At 37.0% G+C, this 18,611-nt stretch overlaps 1 protein-coding gene across 1 annotated transcript in view; it reads right to left on the bottom strand.

Annotated features, from left to right (window-relative positions):
- The window catches only part of B3GLCT (beta 3-glucosyltransferase), a 70,113-nt gene that overhangs the window by 33,395 nt on the left and 18,107 nt on the right, over positions 1-18,611 (bottom strand). Inside the window, exon 4 of the mRNA XM_050901840.1 lies at positions 17,477-17,586. Coding sequence (XP_050757797.1) covers positions 17,477-17,586 — 110 coding nt within the window. The remainder of the gene's footprint in view (positions 1-17,476; positions 17,587-18,611) is intronic.

Here is an 18,611-nt window from a genome sequence, read left to right as displayed (position 1 = left end):
ATTCCCATTAAACTTGATTATATACACTTTTTTTCCTAAACACCAACTAATCTACTCTGGAATGACTACTTAGTTCTTCATTGTTTTTTACTGGCAAGTAGCCCTGCAGAATAGATGACTTAGGATGGTATGAAACAAGGTGACCTGCAATTTAGGGAAAGTGCTTCTTCCAACTCATGATTTCTTAATTCTCTATTAGATATAACGCTAATACACTTCAAGTTAAATGTTTTGTATAGGTCTCATGTAATCAATTAAACAATGTACCATACTAATTTCTTTACCATATCATAAAATCCCATACTGTAAAGAAAGACCTATGAATAATGTAGGGTATTCTACAAAGGCTTCCATTGGACAATCATGTTACACAGAGGTTATGTGAGAGTTCTAACACCCTTTACTTTGCTGAGTTCAGCTTTGACCTGTCACACTAACATCATGACAAAACCCCATGGGTTTACGCAAAAATCAAAATGAGGAGTTAGCATTTTTTCTTCCTGAAAAATAAAGAAGCTTCCTACAAAGGAAAATCTTTTCATAAATTTCTTTGCTCTTTTGTTACCTGAAATCCCTTTGGTGTGGCAGATCCCGATGTCTAGCAGACAAGCTGTCATTCTGGGGCAGTTCCCAAGAAAACACCCTTTAAACATGGCCCTCTGGTAAACCAAACTGCGTAATTTATTCACTAGTTCATACATGTAAAAAGTGGGAGAGATACATAAATCCCATAATATATAGGAAGTATCTCACTCCTTTGATTTACTACATTTACAATTCTCTACTGCAGCATCATTAGGGTCTCAACCACCTCACAAACGTCTAAATCCTTTGGGTCAGGTAATTGTACTAGTACTGAAGCAAAAATCTTCCTGCCAGAAAAACCTTAACCTCCCAGTTTAGATAAACTTCCTCACCATCTAAGTACATCCCATTACAACAATTAACCTAACAAAGCACTGGTGATGTTAATGCACTTTAACACAAATGACTTAATACTAGCAGATAAACGATCCCACCTTTCCACTATACAAACTGTTAAGTTATGTGATTAAAGGCTCATCACCACAAACACAAAGAAGCACAGAGGAACAGCAACAGGGTAGGAACCCCAATAATGTAATTGTAGAAAACTGAGCACCCTGACCCAGCTCCCCCCAGGGCTGTCCCAGGAGAGCCATCAGCCTGTCCAGGTGTGACACTTACCAGCTAAAGAGAAGGGAGATGCTCCCTGCTCACCTTACAGTCTGTGAGGGGTTTACTGCCTACAGGGGCATGGGACTCATTACAGGATTCAGGGGAAGAGCACTTTGGGATGGCACAAAACTTATTATGAGATGCTTAGGGAAGATGAAAGGCCAGGAAAAGCGGGATCAGGGTGGTTTGAGGAGGAACAACCATTTGTAAACACAGGGAAAAAAAGGGTTTGATCACTTGAAACAGATTGCTGGTCAGGACGCTTGTCTGGCCACGCCCTGCACCGATCACTGCAGCCTGTCCTGTCTTCTCCTTAAATTCCATTTCTAACTCCTGGGCAGGAGGCTGTGTGTGTCTGTGTGTATTTGGAGGTCTGAATGCCTGCAACTAGAGAGGGGACCATGAGTCATAGGGGTGCACATGTTTGTGCTGCCAGAAACTGGGGAGAGTGGGGTGCATGCATGTTGTGTGGGTGTTTCAGTGTGTGTAATTGCTCATGAGCATCAAGTTGGACTAGGAGTAGAAGAGGCTCGGGAGCCAGGTATCAGGGCAGCCACAAGTCTGAGGCAGACACTGGGGAGACCAAGCTGCCTGACAGTTGGTTACCGGAGGAAACAGGAGGTCCCAGCTACAGAGGAGTCTCTGGGGTGCAAGGGTCAGCTACTGGTAGGGTTTTAAGTCTGCACTTGATACCAGAAAGACCCATTTGCATGTGTGTGTCTGTGCATGAGGCAAGAGAGAGGCCAGGGGTCAACTACTGGATACACTGAGTGTCTAAAGCTACTGGGAGGATCCACAGTGTGTGCGCATGTGGGTGTGCAGGAGCAGGGCTGAGCACCAGCAACTGGAATGGAGCTGCGAGCCACACAGCAAGCCTCACATGCCCACGTGCTGGCAACTGCAGAGACCGGGGATGCGAGACCAGCAACTGCATAAACTGAGCATCAAAGTCCAGCTACTGGAGACATCCATATTGTAGATATGTATATTTATGTATACATATTCCACAAACAGGCTTTCATCCTGACCAGCCAGGAAGGTGAAACGAGGTCAGGCCATTGGTGCAGTTTGTGTTTGTGAGAGTGCTGTGGTTTCTGTGTTGATCTACATGGATGACCACGTATATATGTACACATAGTGTGTGTATGCGTGCACATGTGCCTATTGGGAACACATGCTCAGCCTCGCTACTGGCTGGACCTGGGGACACAGAGCTGCAGCAGCCTTGCCTCTGTCAGGCTAGCGGATTCAGCAGCTCCTAAGACAAACCATCTTGACCTCTCAAGGGCCTAATTCCTTTCCACTTACACTATGCATATGCCAAACATTTTTGTTTGATGAATGCTTCTCATGAATATAAGCCAATTCCATTAACATAAAATTCACATTTAAACACAAAAATAATTTATTCTCTAAGCAAAGCTGTAAGATGAAGTTCACACTGCTTGCTGACTCTGTCAAGTTTACTTTAAATCCTTTTTCAGGGCAGTTAAGCATAGCACCTAGAAATACATAAACCCTCCAAACTTCATACACTGAAGAAAACATCTCTACCACTCTAAAGAATAACTGTGTCTCTCAGGAGTGCATTAACCCTATCAAAAAATAACAATCAACTGGTTTTAAAAAATTTTATGCTATTGTGAATGACCCAAATTGAAAAGAAACAATGACAAAACTCTAATTTGGAACAGGATATTCACCTGCATCTAGAATATCAGCAGTTCTGACTTATGGTTCTGGTTCAAGCTAATCTTATCATATACGTTTCTGGTTAGTTTCAATTTGTTGCAAAACCAAAGAAGTCCAGAGGTTTTTAGTGGAAGCGACAAATCTTAGTAACAGTATGCTCAACATCTGGTATTTCACTAACATGTAACCACTTCATGGTAAAACCATAAAAATATGTTTGCTTCGGGGGTTACAGATAACAAGGTAAAAGGGCAAACCTCTGTCTTTACAAAAACATTTGTTTTTACAAGCATACAAACCCTGCAGTTATGCTAGTATTTGTATGTGGCAATGTATTTCATGTACAATAGGAGCCAGACAGAGACAAAAATAGTTAATAATAATATATTCAGTGTCTATATCACAGTAAAGGCTGAAATTGTATTCATTTTAGATAGAAACAACATTTGCCCATGCAAAAGGTATGAAGTAAATTACATAATATAAGTAGCTGTACCATATACTCAGGTATCTCCTCTCTAACAAAAAAACCCCAACTCTTTCCTCTGTGCAGATCAAAGGAGTGATGATAAAGAAAAAGCACTTTTTCTTGAGCTAATCTGATATTTTTGCAAGGTATCTTTTCTTTTTGACATTTTCATAAGCCTGCTCTCTTTCTCTACCCAACTTCCTCTAAAACATGAAAATACATGTCCTGCATATACCATTCCTTCCACTCATCTCTAACAAGACATCAATTCTGATTTAATAAAGGAGATGCTTAAAAAACACTGTACAGGTAAAATAGCTTCTTCCAAAAATACAGGAGGATCTCTGTTGCTTCTCCTTTCTCATTTTATGTACTTTCACTCTGAACCCAGTGGAACTGGGCTGACCTATTCATTTTATTTATTCTACCTTCAGTACAAGGACAGAAAAAAGGCAAGAAGTACCTGATGTCGGCTTTGGGGAGTGAAAGGGCATGTGCAGGCTAGCTCATCAGGGGATGGCTAGATAGTCAAGGTAGTGATAAGTAACTTACACACTGTGTCTGTGTATCTCATAAAACTCTCCTACAAATGCATCCATATCCTGTACTGTATCCACTGGTTATTTTATCTTGAAACTATTGTTTCCACAGTTACACAGCCCATATGCTTTCACACATATTAACACTTCACATATGACACAAGTCAAATTTAATCTAAATAAAATAATTTAATCACTTTTGAAGACCAAGAAACTACCCTCCCCACTTTCACAACTGAGCTGACTTTAAAAGGGCAAAACCAAAAAATGGAATCACTTGTGGTCTGAAATATAGTATAAGACATTTTTACCCCAAATACCACCTACTGTATCAGCACAGTGAGAGCAGTAATACCTGCCACAGATTACAATTGCAAACTCTACACAAACAAAAAACCTAAGTGGGAATAAAGCAGTTAGATCCACCTCTTCAATTCAAAAGACATTGACACAGCCTCATATATACCTTTAAAATCATTTAGTATTATTTATGCAAGTTGAAGTACGAAGACGCTAGTGACATGCTCAATTTCACAGCAAATCATCAACAGAACTGAAATCAAACTCTAGTTCTTGAATCTAAACATTAAAAGTCCTCTTCATTAACATGTGAAAAACCTTGCAGGAATAGCATATCCAGTGAGGAAAAGATCATTCAGAATAGAAGAATTTGAAATAATTAAGAGAATTGCTAACCTCAACAAATATCTGAAATCTTTCTGTACTACATGCAATTTCATATTAATCTACCAAAACCTGTATGAGAAACGCACAATTTATAGAGAACAAAACAGTACGGTGTAAAAACACAGAAAAGGGCTAAGAGTTCATAGACTACAAGGCCAAAATGGACCTCTGTAAGCACCCAGGATGGCAGAGATCATCCTCAGCTAAAATGAGATTTCCAGAGCCATAGCTAGGTCACATCCTCTAAGACCCCCTCACAGACCTGCGTGTGCTTTGTTTCCCTGCAGAACGGAGTCCACTGAATTTCATCTAAGCATAACTAAACCTTGCCCTAAGTGTATGGTTTAGTGAGAACATGCTTTTTAGAACATAATTCAAACTGGATGCTGCTCACCACTATTTATTGTATGCCCTATGTGACATAATATTGTAAGTACTACATATAAACAGATATGGAACTGTGGTGAAATGCACAAGACGACAGTAATATGTTTGTTGTTATATTACTGAGTCACCTGATCAGAGCAATTAGCAAACTTATAACACATTACAGAAAAATACAGTAGTGTATAGGAATCTGCTCTTAATGAGTCCAGTATACTGATATCTGCAGGTGTCTTGCATATATCCCTGTGCTTTGTAAGTTTAATAAACTGCCTCATGAAACCCAGAACTGGGGGGCAGGAGGGGAGATCCTAAACCCTAGACACTGTTGTTGAATCACACAGTTCCAGAATTAGAAATGTTTTCCTAGATTTTGCTCTACATGCTCTACAAGCACTTAACAACATTTTCCCTACTCTCGTACCTTCTTTTTAGAAATTAATCCTAAGAGACATTCAGAGCTAGCCCACCCTCCCTCTTCTCAGCCCTCCCTTGGGAGGTTAAATAAGCCAAGCTCTTCCAGTCATCTGTTATGACTACTCTGACAAAGCAGAGCTGTGGAATACATACTGAAGTCTCCCTACAGCTTTATTTTCACAAACGTGCCACTTCTGTAGACACCCTGAAGGATTTCTAAAATGACAGAAAGTAAGAGCAAATCTCCCACCTCTAAACCCAGTGGGTCAGTCAATTTGCTAGGAATTGCCACCATCAAATACTACACTGTACACTACATCTTCTCCATATTCTAACAATTTGCTTAAACATTGAAAACTACAATACACATTTCAAATATTTTTCATGTTTTAAAGACATAAGTATCAATATTTATCAGAGCATCAAGTCCAAGAATCCAGGGCAAAACATGATTTCAATATACCCCTTCAAATAAAACCCACAGATGATTTAAAGTAATATTTTACAATACAACTGTAACAAAAGTACTTTGCTTCTGTTTACCTAGTCAGTTATTTGGGAGCTTCTCTAAGATGGTCATGACCTTTTTAGCCTTTCCTCTATTTCTCCCTTTAAGCTGTTTTCGTAGAATCATAGAATAGTTTGGGTTGGAAGGGACCTTTAAAGGTCATCTAGTCCAACCCCCCCATGCAATGAGCAGGGACATCTTCAACTAGACTAGGTTGCTCAGAGCCCCGTCCAACCTGACCTTGAATGTTTCCAGGGATGGGGCATCTACCACCTCTCTGGGCAACCTGTTCCAGTGTTGCACCACCTGTATCATAAAAAATTTTTCCTTACATCTAGTCTGAATCTACCCTCTTTTAGTTTAAAACCATTACCCCTTGTCCTATTGCTACAAGCCCTACTAAAAAGTCTGTCCCCATCTTTCTTATAAGCCCCCTTTAATTATTGAAAGACCGCAATAAGGTTTTAAAAAAAACCCACATTGCTAATAAAACATAACATCCAATAAATAGACATTTTGTAGGCTTTTGCTCCTCAAGAAGCCTAAAGTAATAATCTACTATTTTCCATTAGAGAGAATCTCTACTTCTGTTCCACTCTCAGATGCCTGGTTATCATTTTAAAAAAGAACCGAGTTTTTGTAATATATTGTGTGCACTTTCAAAGGGTTCAGGGAAAGGCCATAGCAGTACCCTGCTTTCATAAATCAAGAGCAAGATGCTGTGTTTAAGTCTGTTATCAAACGATCTTACATTAAAGAAAAGATGAAACATTTACCCAATCATATGGAGGTAATAACTGCAACTTAAGAAAGTGATTTGAAGTGTTCCTGACTATAACTTCAGATAAGAGGCAAAAAAAAGCAAGAGTTTTAATGAAGAGGAAGTAATTTTATTCCTTTTTCCTACTGTACATTATATTGAAATCCTCAGAATACAACTTAGCTGCCAGAAAATATACTTGAATGCATAACCAAAGCACTGACTCCTGAGTGCTTGCACGCTAGATCCAACAACTCATTGCCTAGAAAAATAGCCACAATAAGTATTTGTATCTGAAGGGAATTTTTAGGCAGTTAGCTGGAATATTAACCCTTATGCAATAACTTACTTCACCATCAAAAAGAAAGCTTTCTACTACAATATATTTCTGTCTCAAAAACCTATAATTATCATTGATGTAACTTCTTCATGTAGGAAAGCTGCTGGTAGCCACTGATTTTTTATTTTACTGGGTTGTTCTTCAACAATAGTGGGACCAAATTTCAGCATGCATATTACTATGTTGCCAATTGCTAACATGCTGCCTAGAGTTCCCACAATTAGAAAATCAGTAAAAGGTCCAGTAAGGTTTTTGTGATCCAGAAAGAATTCACCTGTGGTCAGTAGTGATCAGTGTTAATTTGGTTTGCATTACTTTGATGTGACACCACAAGATTTTCCTTAACTACCGGTACAAACAAGTGTCCTGTAGCAAACTGAAAAACAGCCATACAAAGAATTTATAAATGTGCCTATGTTTTCCATTATCAGGAGCAGAAAATGTGTCGACATCAACACAATTGGCTCCAATCTTGTAGACGAAAACCTGAATAGATCATAATTCAGATGACCAGGACATGAGAAAACTCAAGAAACTACTAAATTGAAAAAAAAAAAAATTTTTTTTTTGCAAAATATATGTTCATCAACAAATAAATAATGCAGGCCCCCCATTAGTCAAAAAACATAAAATACTTCTAATTTCATCTGTTTTAATCTAGACCGGGCTACATGTTTCAAAAATCAAAATGAAGTCTGGAGTCTTCAATTAGTGCTTGCTGATAGAGTTGTCAACTCCTCACTTTTCAAACTGAACAATATAAAAAACTAACTAATTTCATTCTTGTAATTATTGAGATGTGAATAACAGAGGTATTGACCCATTTCAAAATGATTATCATAAATCTTAATACCTAGAAAAAAAAGACTTATTTACTAATAAAGTTCAAACCTAATTGCAAGATTGAGACCTAGACCAGAAGCAGCTCCTACTGCTTCCTAACACTGCCTCATATATTCAGTCTATGTTAGTCCATTTTTGTGCATTTTTTCCTACTCACTGCACTATCTTGCATCATAAGAGTGCACAAATTGTATTCCTTTGGGATGAAACTAAACCAAAGGATGTGCTGCAACTGCTAATGGGCCTCTAGTTCATAGAGCCAAATCAGAACTAGTCCAAAGTAAAACCCTTTGAAACGTCATGTAACATGAATGCTAGCTCCTCAGCAACAACTGCATTGCTCTACATGTTTGCTCCTATTGCACCATACTGCTTGCTAATGTAGAAATAGTCCAAATAAGCAGTATGGCACATCTGCTATACTTTCAGTTAACCGGGATTTAATAAAATAATAATAAAATAATTACATGGATTTTAACTCAGTCTAATATTTAGTTCGAGCAGAATTCTGAATTTTGAAAACTAAGACTTTGAACTTGCTAATTAAAAAGTATAGCTTTAGAGGAAGAAACTTAATCAATATGTTCTCATCAATTTACTCTGCATTTAATTTTCTTTTTCCTCCCCTAGAATCCCCTGTCTTCCCCCTAGATACCCCCTATCTTCCCTGTTCTGTTCTTTTGAGAGTTAGTGATCACCAACATTCCAAAGTAAGTCTTATTTTGTAACAAGACAAAAAAGATGTGGAAAAATCTAGAAAAGTTTTGAGTGCTTATTACAATAAATGCTACCAGAGATACATATAATGAGACAGTAGCCTAGAATGACAACAATATATTGCAGTAAAGTGCCATTTGTTTGCTTATCACTTGTGTGGATAAAAAGCAGTGAGGAGTACTGTCTTCACAGCTCAGAGTTTGCAAGAATTCTAAATAAAAGCAATCATACAGAAGACACACATGTGGTATACAGTACACAGCTATTATTCATGAAATTAAGTATTAATAGTGAACCATAATAATTATGTTGCCAACTGATCTGTGTAAGATTCTTTATTTAGAATGTGCTTAAGGCAGGATTTTAGTATTGTGGCTGATAATATTAGTGCGTAAAGTGAGTTTTTACTTAAAAGCAAAATCTTTCTCAATCAGACGTAACACAAAAACATTTCAAACAATTAAATTAAGCTATTTATGGGGTTCTGTTGATTCTTTTATTATTAGCAAATTGTCCTTTCAAAATCTATAAAGTCTATTCTAACAGTGGATGGTTTGCAAATTCCATGTGTCATACACACAAATGGTTTACTTCTGTCTTCTGCTCTTCTCTCCCTTTAGTCTATGGAAACAATATAAGCTCATTAACCTTCAACTTTTTATTGCAATATCTACGGAAATTCTTAGCCTCACAGAAAGTTTTAAGTATTTCCATTTCTTAGTAGGTTTTTATATTCACAGACAAATAGTCTGGAGCATCTTTCACTGACAGTGAGTTTGAGGCAGTCATCTCCCTCCCTAACTTAATGAGATACATGGGGTAGCAGGTCCCTTCCCCCCAACAGTCTCTTACCAAATAAACCTAAAATACATTTTCTAACTAAGGAAGAAGAAAGGAAGAAGAAAGGAAGAAGAGAAGGAGTAGGAACAGCAGAGCAGAAAGGAGCTTCTACAAGGTAAGAAATTTGGTAAATGTATTTCAAGTATGAGTACAAATGCTCAGCAGAACTTACAAGAACAAAGAAAACTGTCAACAGGTACTGATTTTAAACGTTTAAATCTGACGATTTAGTAATTCTACTCTCATGTATACTTGAGAGCAGTGAATATGGCACTCCATCCAAAGATGACTGAGCAATTTTAACATAGCAGACAGCAGCCACAGTGGAAGAGGAAACTTTAGATCAATCTCTTACTCTTTACTAATAAAGAGATACCTTAGTGAAATGGTTTTGTTCAAATCCTATTATGTATGCAGAGATTGCTGCAGAAGAGGCTGAGAGAGGCACCTTTGCCTAAAGCACTTTAAACTTCCCAATTGCATGCATATATTTTGCCCTGACATGAGAAGTCATCTCTGTGAGGTGACAGGTCCTATTTTCTGCATAAAAAAGCCAATGCTGTTACCACATATTTGACTGGGAAAAGCAGCTATATAAAAACAGTGTATGATGTGTAAGGCAGGGCTGATAGGAGCCCATTCATCACTACTAAAACATTTAAAAGATCTCATTAGTGCAGAATTATCCAACTTCTACAAAACTCCTTCAAGTCTACTGAATATCTATTATGGGAAGATGATCATATTCACCTCCGAGCATTACAGTGTAGGTAACTTTTACAGTTTCAATAGTTAATGGGCTAGACATCAATTTTGCTGATAATAAAGCCTAGTAATTCTCAAGAGGATTCTGGTACCTTTGCAGAATGAGAAGCAAGGGCATATCAGAAAGTCAGAGATGAAACAATTAAAACAAAAAGCCAAGAGAACAGCTGGAGGAAAGCAAAGATAAAACACAAGTCAGTCAAATCTGTAAAGTCCTGCAAGATGACCTCAAAGAGAAGAGATTCAAGACAACTCTGAAATACATTTTCAAAACTAAATAGTAATTTTGTACACTTTTCCTGAAACACTTTCAAAAGGTTTTATTTTTCAGAACTTAGAGGCACCTCACCCTTCAACAGATCAGAGTTCAGAAGCATTTCAGAAGTTGTGCATTCAAATACTGAGGCCCCAAAATGAGCAGCTGCATTTTAAAATGCAAATCCTAAAAGAAATTAAGCATTACGAAGACAAACTTATGGACTCAACAGGAAAGAAAATGACCAAGAACATGCTGATATCAGACAATGTATGTAAGCAGAATAAGTAATACATCAGAAAACAAACAAATGCAGATGTTAATATGGATAAGGAAGGGGAAATACGAACTTCACACACTGACCACTTAAATGCACACACTTATTAGAGACAACGTTTTTATACTGCAAGCTCTACCCACATAATAGAAGTGAAGATTTATGGACAGATTTGGAAGATAAGTATAAATATGAAAGTTTTGGATGATGTTACAAATAGAAGTCAGGCAAAACAAAAGCAAAGAGGGAGAGAAGAAAGGTTGGATAAAATGAAGGTCCAACTAAACTTTATAGAGTAATCTGAAAATGAGGGCAAGTCTGAAATATTAAATTAATCCATCAATTTGTTTTCTGTCTTTAAAACAAGAAATCTAAATATGCAAGTTTAGGAGAAAAGTCAACTAGTATGGCAATATTTAGGTGTTCATTCTCTAAATGCAAAATATTGTTTAAAGTGGGGGGGGCAGGGGGAAGAAAAGGACAAAGAAATCCTGTTTGCAGAATTTTCTATTCATAAACCAGAGATGATACAGGGCTTTTAGTAGTTACTGGTACTATCATCTGACTCAAGCAATACAGATAGAAAAAAGCATCATAAGAGCAACACATACTGGGTACGCTGATACTCAAAACTTTTGGACAAGGATTTGTGTGGTTTCAGGAGGCCATCGATAACAGCTGGAACTTCTTCCTCCCTCTCTTTCACTGCAGTACCATGTTCCCTAATCACTCTAATTTTCTGAGTCCATGAGGGACCTCCTGCAGGGACTTCACTTCTTTGAGAAAGTAAGAGTGCCAGATGCTCCAGGTACCCCATCAGCATCTCTGCCCTCACCACAGAGAAGTGCAGGACTTGTCATCTCAGCAAGACACCTTCACACAATCATGTGTGAAGATTGATCATTTTGCTGTGGAAAGAGTCCTGCTGATCAGTCAAAGACTAGCAAGACCAAGTAGAGTGGCATACAAGATTAATATCACAGATGACATGACAGTATCTTCCCCAACAGCTTTGGTATAGACTGGCATCTGATCTTTGCTCTATGAAGAGGGAAAAACAATGGAAAGCTAATGGAGAAGGTATGCCAAAGAGCCTTGTTTTTCATAAGTAAAGTAAAAAAAAACCTGTCCACTGCCTGGCAATATAAACTCTCACATCTTAAGGAATAAGCATTTTAAGAACTAAGGTGATAAGCACATTTCATGAGGCTACAGGATTTATTTGACATGAAAAAATCCTTGCAGAAGAAAAGCAAGCTGTTGCTAGGAAAGAAACAGTTTGCCCACTAACATTTTACAAAAAAAAAAAAAAAAGGTTACACTAGATCTAATAACACTAAGAAATAAAATAATTTAAAGTTATGCATAAAACATACCTGTTCTAATTAAAAAAACAGGGTTGATCTTGATATTGTGGAAAACTTTGCCATAAAGATGAAATGTTGTAGACATGGAGATGGAGCGGCAGGACAGAATGTAGCCCAACACTTCAATTAAATACAATCAGTTAAACCTTGTTAAAACTGCAAGATCCAAAAATGAATCATCTGATCAGCCTCAGCTGGAAAGAAGCTTCCATGGCATGGCAAGCCATTATAGGAGGGAGAGGAGGAAACAGGGTTTTCAGACTAGAATCTAGAATTTGAGCAAGGAATCTGAAAGTTGAAGCAACAGATATATTACGGATTGCACTGCTTTTATGGTATTGATTTTGAAAGGTCTCAAGCAAATTAAGTCTATGAATATTTTGTCTAAATATACAGATCAGTTTAAAAACAACTCAGTTGCAGTGAACAAGCAATCCTTCCACTAAATTTTATAACCACAACATTATTAACATGCATGTGAGTTTTATAGTAAGGGAACAGTTCAGACCTACTCCAAGAACTGTTGGGAAATTTTAGCTATAGAGCTTGTTGTAGGTCAGGAAGAGGAATCTATGCCTGTTCATTTGTGGAATACAACAAGGAATAAAATAAGGAAAGAACTACTACAGCCCAAGAAAAACCTAGACACATTTTCAGAGTTGTTTACTATGATAGTTGCTACTATCATAGCCTGATGGTATTTAAAAATCTCTTTCAGGCGATATATGGATGTCAGAATTCATCGTGGGAATAGTATCAAACAATAACAGAGGAATATTTAAAGAGGCTTTTGGACAACAGAACTTGAGGTTCTGAACTGAAAATCAGATGTGGAAGTAGAGCTAGGAAGAACTTCAGAAAACATTAATTCACCCAGAAAAGGAATGCAGGGCTGTCGTGGTTTGACCCCCGCCAGCAACTAAGCACCACGCAGCTGCTTCCCCCTCCCCCCTTCCAGTGGGGTGGGGAGGAGGAAAAAAAAAGTAAAACTCGTGGGTTGAGATAAGAACAGTTTAATAAATAAAGTAAAAATAAAAATACACTACTACTACTACTAATAATAATGATGATAATAATATAATAATTGTAATGAAAAGGAGTGTAACCAAAAAAAGAAAGAAGACCCAAGAAAAGACAAGTGATGCACAATGCAATTGCTCACCACCCGCTGACCCATGCCCGAGCAGCGATCCGCCCCTCCTGGCCAACTCCCCCCTGTTTATCTACTGAGCATGACATTCCATGGTATGGAATAATGGAATATCCCTTTGACTAGTTTGGGTGAGCTGTCCTGGCCATGCTCCCTCCCAGCTTCTTGCACACCTGCTTGCTGGCAGGGCATGGGAAACTGAAAAATCCTTAACTTAGGATAAGCGCTACTTAGCAACAACTAAAACATCAGAGTGTTATCAGTATTATTCTCACACTAAATCCAAAACACAGCACTGTACCAGCTACTAAGAAGAGAGTTAACTCTGTCCCAGCCGAAACCAGGACAATGTCCCACTGGCAAATTAAGAAAAAAAAGATACAGTCTACAAATTCCCTGAAAGTAGTCTCTCACAGATGGCCAAAACATGAGCAGGAACAATTTGGAGACAGATCATTTCAGATAGGAATATGGTGATGGCTTAACATATATAAATTAAAATTCAAGCAATCTAATTATACTTTTTTTTCCCCTCTCCAACACATTAACAAAGAAATCTTCCATATTATTGAAAGAGTGCAATGCTGCCATCAGTACAGCCTAGGCAATTAAAAATAACAGATTTCTAAAGCACATATGCCATCCTCAACAATTGGCACTTTGGCAACAGATACTGTGGCCGTGAATCTAATGACATAATAAAATAAATCTGAGAGAGGCACCAAGAGGCTTTTCAACCTTATAGATGCAGCAGCTAGGATACTGAGTTACAGTCAATTTGTGTTGGAAGCAGAAAAATAGAACCTTCTGTAGGCAAGACCCTGTAAGATAACAAAGAGACTGAACTTCTGAGGCACAGACCACTGGCATAGGCCAGCTGGGTTTCTGATCATTTTTGTTCCTGCTGCGCTTCAGGAAACAGGATTTTGCAAAATTGTTTTAAATAAACAAGAACACAACTATAGGATGCTCCTAACATTTGTCTACTATTTTCATGTTAGCCAAACTGGAAATTGGGAGACTGACAAAGAAACAATATTATGAAAATTTAATGAAGATGTTCACTAAAGCAAGTATTTACTCAAGCAATGTAATACGGAGGTTTTCTATGTACAGTTCCATACTTTTGACTGTACTTGTTTCTGTTAAACTGATGTTAATAATCACTACAGTAATAGTCCTTGAACTCACAAACGAGCAATATTCCCCTTTATATGTAGGGATGGTTTAAATCTGTGAAATTTCATTTCTATGAGATGGTATAAAATATAGGATTTTGCTCAAAACAAAGTAAGCCTAATAGTAAAAATACTGCAAATTATAGTTACAACGCTTCTATAAAAGAGGTCATACTTCACATCACCTATTATTCATATGGAAGTATGTGATACTCATTTTCATTTTCCAATACTCCATGGTATCAGTCTTAAAATCTTATTGTTATATTCTTGGGGGTTTTTTGGATTTTTTTTAACTCTGTAATGTTTAGCACTAATTTGCTATATTTCTTCTGGTTAATATACATAGGATACCATTTAATCTCTAGGCTTTTCAGGAAAAATAAAAGTTTTTTGAACATAATGAATTGGTTGAAGGTGTTCAATATAAGAACTCTCAAGGAAAAGAAAAAAAAAAAAGGGCATTTACTCTACTAGACCAGTTTTCGTGAAGAAATGAACACACCTTTGTCTTCAAAACAATGTCACAATCCCAGGCAATTAAATAGCATTAACTGCATCTAAAACAGTATTTCAAACAAAATCTATCATTTTTCAAAAACTGTATTTTACCTGTTTTCTAGTCTTCAATGTAATAGCCAAAAAAAGTAATCCTGGTTTTCAGTTTTTTAAGAAGACAGAAAGGGAACAGTCCCAAATATTATCATTTCATACTGTGACAGCTTCCTTATTCTCATCTGGTGTTTCTTAGGAAGGCCTAGTTTACACAGCTTCTTAAATGTAGAAATCTCAGAAAATTAAGAAAATTGGTAAAAATCTTAAGGAATTTTCTTCATTTCTATGTTCTAGCCGTTGTTTAATATACTTAAGAGTTTTGGTTAATAGTCAATAAATCGCTATGGAATATGCCTTTAAGCATGAACACAATACTGACATCTACTGGTCACCGGAATTACAGATTAGTTTCACATAAAAAAATGTTTTAAGTACACACTGAAAGAAAATAAATGGACAAATTACTTCTAAAGATTATCGGAAAGTAAATATGAATGTGAGTGATTTAATCCATTTTAAAGCAATGCAGATATTCTAGTTTCATTAAATAACACCAATCTAACAGCTGGCTTCCACTTCTCATTTTAAAACAGAGGAAAATAACAACTAATGAATCCTTATGGACTAAACATCTATCGTTTGGTCCTGTGACAACAGGCAAGTGAACCTGATGATTCAGTTGATCCAGTCCTTTGTTTCTATACAGCAGTTCTCCTTTAAAACACAAGGATTTAACTTCCTTTGCCTGAAAGTAATAACTTCATATCTATTCTTTTTAATGAAGATGTGAACTTCAAATGTTGATGTGCAGGACTTCAGAGATCTTCTGTCCCTTCTCCATAATTAGTATTATTGGGTCGTGGCCTACAGTGGAATTGCGAGTTGACAAGAACAATCAAAACATACCAAGTACATGCTGGCTATGTTCATTTTTTTTCCCGTACATTGATGGCGTTCCCCTTTTCCCACATTTCAGGTATGAGATTTTTGGTGTGATGTATTTCCATCACTGCTTCTCTAAGATGCCATGAATGCTGTTTAACAGGTACCTCTTAATATTGGAAAAGCATCACCGTTGCATCATTCCCATAAAGGAATCTCCCTAATTAGACAATAAAGTTTTTTAAAAGCCAGTTCAGTTTGCTCAAGGTAGAAGTACTCACAGGTACAACTCTTTGATTACAAAAAAGATTTTACCTCTCTCCCATAAAACATGCCTATATTCCTGCCTCACTGAAACTATTTATACTTTCACTTACTGATCTTTTCATTATTCATATTCTGCAACATCAATTACAGAACTCAACTAAAATCCTTGTTTTTAACAACTGAAGCCATAATCCTCTCTGCACACATTGTATCTGAACACTTGTCTCAATCCCAAAGAGAACTCTGAAAGAGCAGAACTCCGCAGAACAAAGGCTGTTCACATGACTGATTTCATTAAAGGATTAAAAATTGCATTTAGAACGGATTTAATTACAACAGGTTTGATAAGCTTGGATAAATGAAGCCTAAAACATCCGGGAATCTGATTTAGGCACTCCAAGGCCAAGATACATAAGACAATTTAAATCAGACTTATTTTCCTTTACAACAAAGAACCTGGAATTGAAAAATAGGTCCAATAACCTCACAGCAAGCTATTTCATATCAGGGGATGTATGCTCCTCTTACTTTTTTATTATTTTTATTAAAGACAAAGAAAATAAAGCACTGTTTATGTACACTTAACTTTCAATGTAAGTCTCTTAAAAACCTCTTCTCTCTAGGCTAAAGCTTTAAAAGTAAAATTTCGTATTAGAGCGTTAAGTCAAAACCAGACTTGTACAACATGCAGCTCCCAGGCCAGCATGGCTCACCAGCAGGTGAGAGGCAGAGTGCTCAGCCTGCAGTGGGGTGGCAGAGGAACAAGGAGTAGTTAGGGAAGGTACTGCACCAGGGAGGGAGCTAATACCGACGTAGGCAAGAGAGGTATGGAAGACTATTGCTGTAGGAAGTAGGGAATCCTGTCTTAGGATTTTAATGTCCACACACGTTGCTGCTCTACCGCCACAATGCTATAGTTGTGCAATGAAATTCTGCAAAATCTACATTACGGCACCTTCATCGGCTCTAATAAAATACTCACCTAAAATTATTCTAACTATTACTTAAATGATTACGTTTTTCACTTCATAAAGAAAGCATCTTACTTTTTTTTCTTTTTTTTTTTTTTCCTTTTTAAACACGCTACAGTCGTACTGGAAAACTGTATTCTTCAAAGCCTTTCTTTTTATCACTTTTGCATCAAATGCCATCCAAACAAAAACAGCTCTTACACAAAAAGGTAGACAGTTCAAATTAAAATTATTTAGTGATAAATCACAGCATACAATCAATAAATACCCACTAAAATAGTTGTCTTATAAGCACACAAAAGACAACAAAAGGAATAAAATGGATTTGAAAAAAGGCACAATAAAACCCAATATTTTTAGTAAAACGCAGTAAAACCATACATAAAAAGGTGCAATCTATATTATCTAAACATACCTTTCCAAGATCTGCAGCCTGTTTTAAAATATCTCTTTTTAGATCTTCTGCTCTCTTGGAATGAAAAGAATTACTTTGACTCTGGATGATAAATACAATTTCTTTTAATTCTGTGAACCAGAAAATAAGAAGATTTAAAGACAAAAGTTATTTGCAGTTTTGCTCCAAAGCTAGTGAGAACCCAGGTGTGTGGGGGGAATCTATTACATAGCAAGCTATTTCTTTAGTTATACAAACATTTCATGAAATAGTAAAAAGGCACAATTTAACACACAAAAAATCCAAACCAGTCCTTTTAAGGATTAACATATACAAAGTATGACATGACTAGGAGATCTGCAGCAACAAAGAAACTTATGCCTGCAGTTAACAGTAGCCACATTCATGAAGTTGCTTTTTCTCCAATACACCAGCACTCCTTATTACCAGAGTTAAAAGGTGTTAGTCATAGACCAGCATCTTCCCTCACTAGGCAATGCATGAACATGAAACAGAAAAGATGCTTCCTCAATAAAGAGCTTAAAACCCCACCCAGAAACAAACATCAGATGGAGAGAGATGCACATGAGAACAATGAGGTAATACTCTTTTATCTAATTGGACAGCATCAACATCTCACATGTGTCTTCACAGTGTTTAAAGGCACCATAGTTAAGAACTTTCAACAGGAGAGGAGACTGAGAAATTTAAAAGAAAATAACGAAGTAGTTTTGCGAACATTTATGGATAGAAAAAAGTGCTTATTAAAAAATACAAGTAGGTGATGAAGTAGATAGCCAAATCTTCTTGATGATAGTAGATAGAATAATCCCTCAACACTTTGAAAGCTCAGAAAAACAGGCAGATTTGATCCCATTCAGAAGCAGAATACAGCAGAGGACAACAGAGCATGAGAAGGTGAAAGGAAGAGGATAAGACAGATGTCCTTTCCAAAATTCTTAACAAGTTTGGCCTACACTGTATAACCCACCCAAGATCATAGCTAAGTAGCAACCAAGGTATAAGATGAGGAGAACCGCACGATATTGCAGTTTCTGTTTGTTTGGCCAGAAAAGTCTGAACTTTACAGATACCATGCAGAAAGTGTGCAGACAAGGTAGCTCAGAATATAACAACTTAAGAGGTCCAAGTCAAT

Source organism: Gymnogyps californianus, chromosome 1 (genome assembly GCF_018139145.2).
Source record: "Gymnogyps californianus isolate 813 chromosome 1, ASM1813914v2, whole genome shotgun sequence".
NCBI lineage: Eukaryota > Metazoa > Chordata > Aves > Accipitriformes > Cathartidae > Gymnogyps > Gymnogyps californianus.
This window is presented reverse-complemented; position numbering and strand designations above follow the sequence as displayed.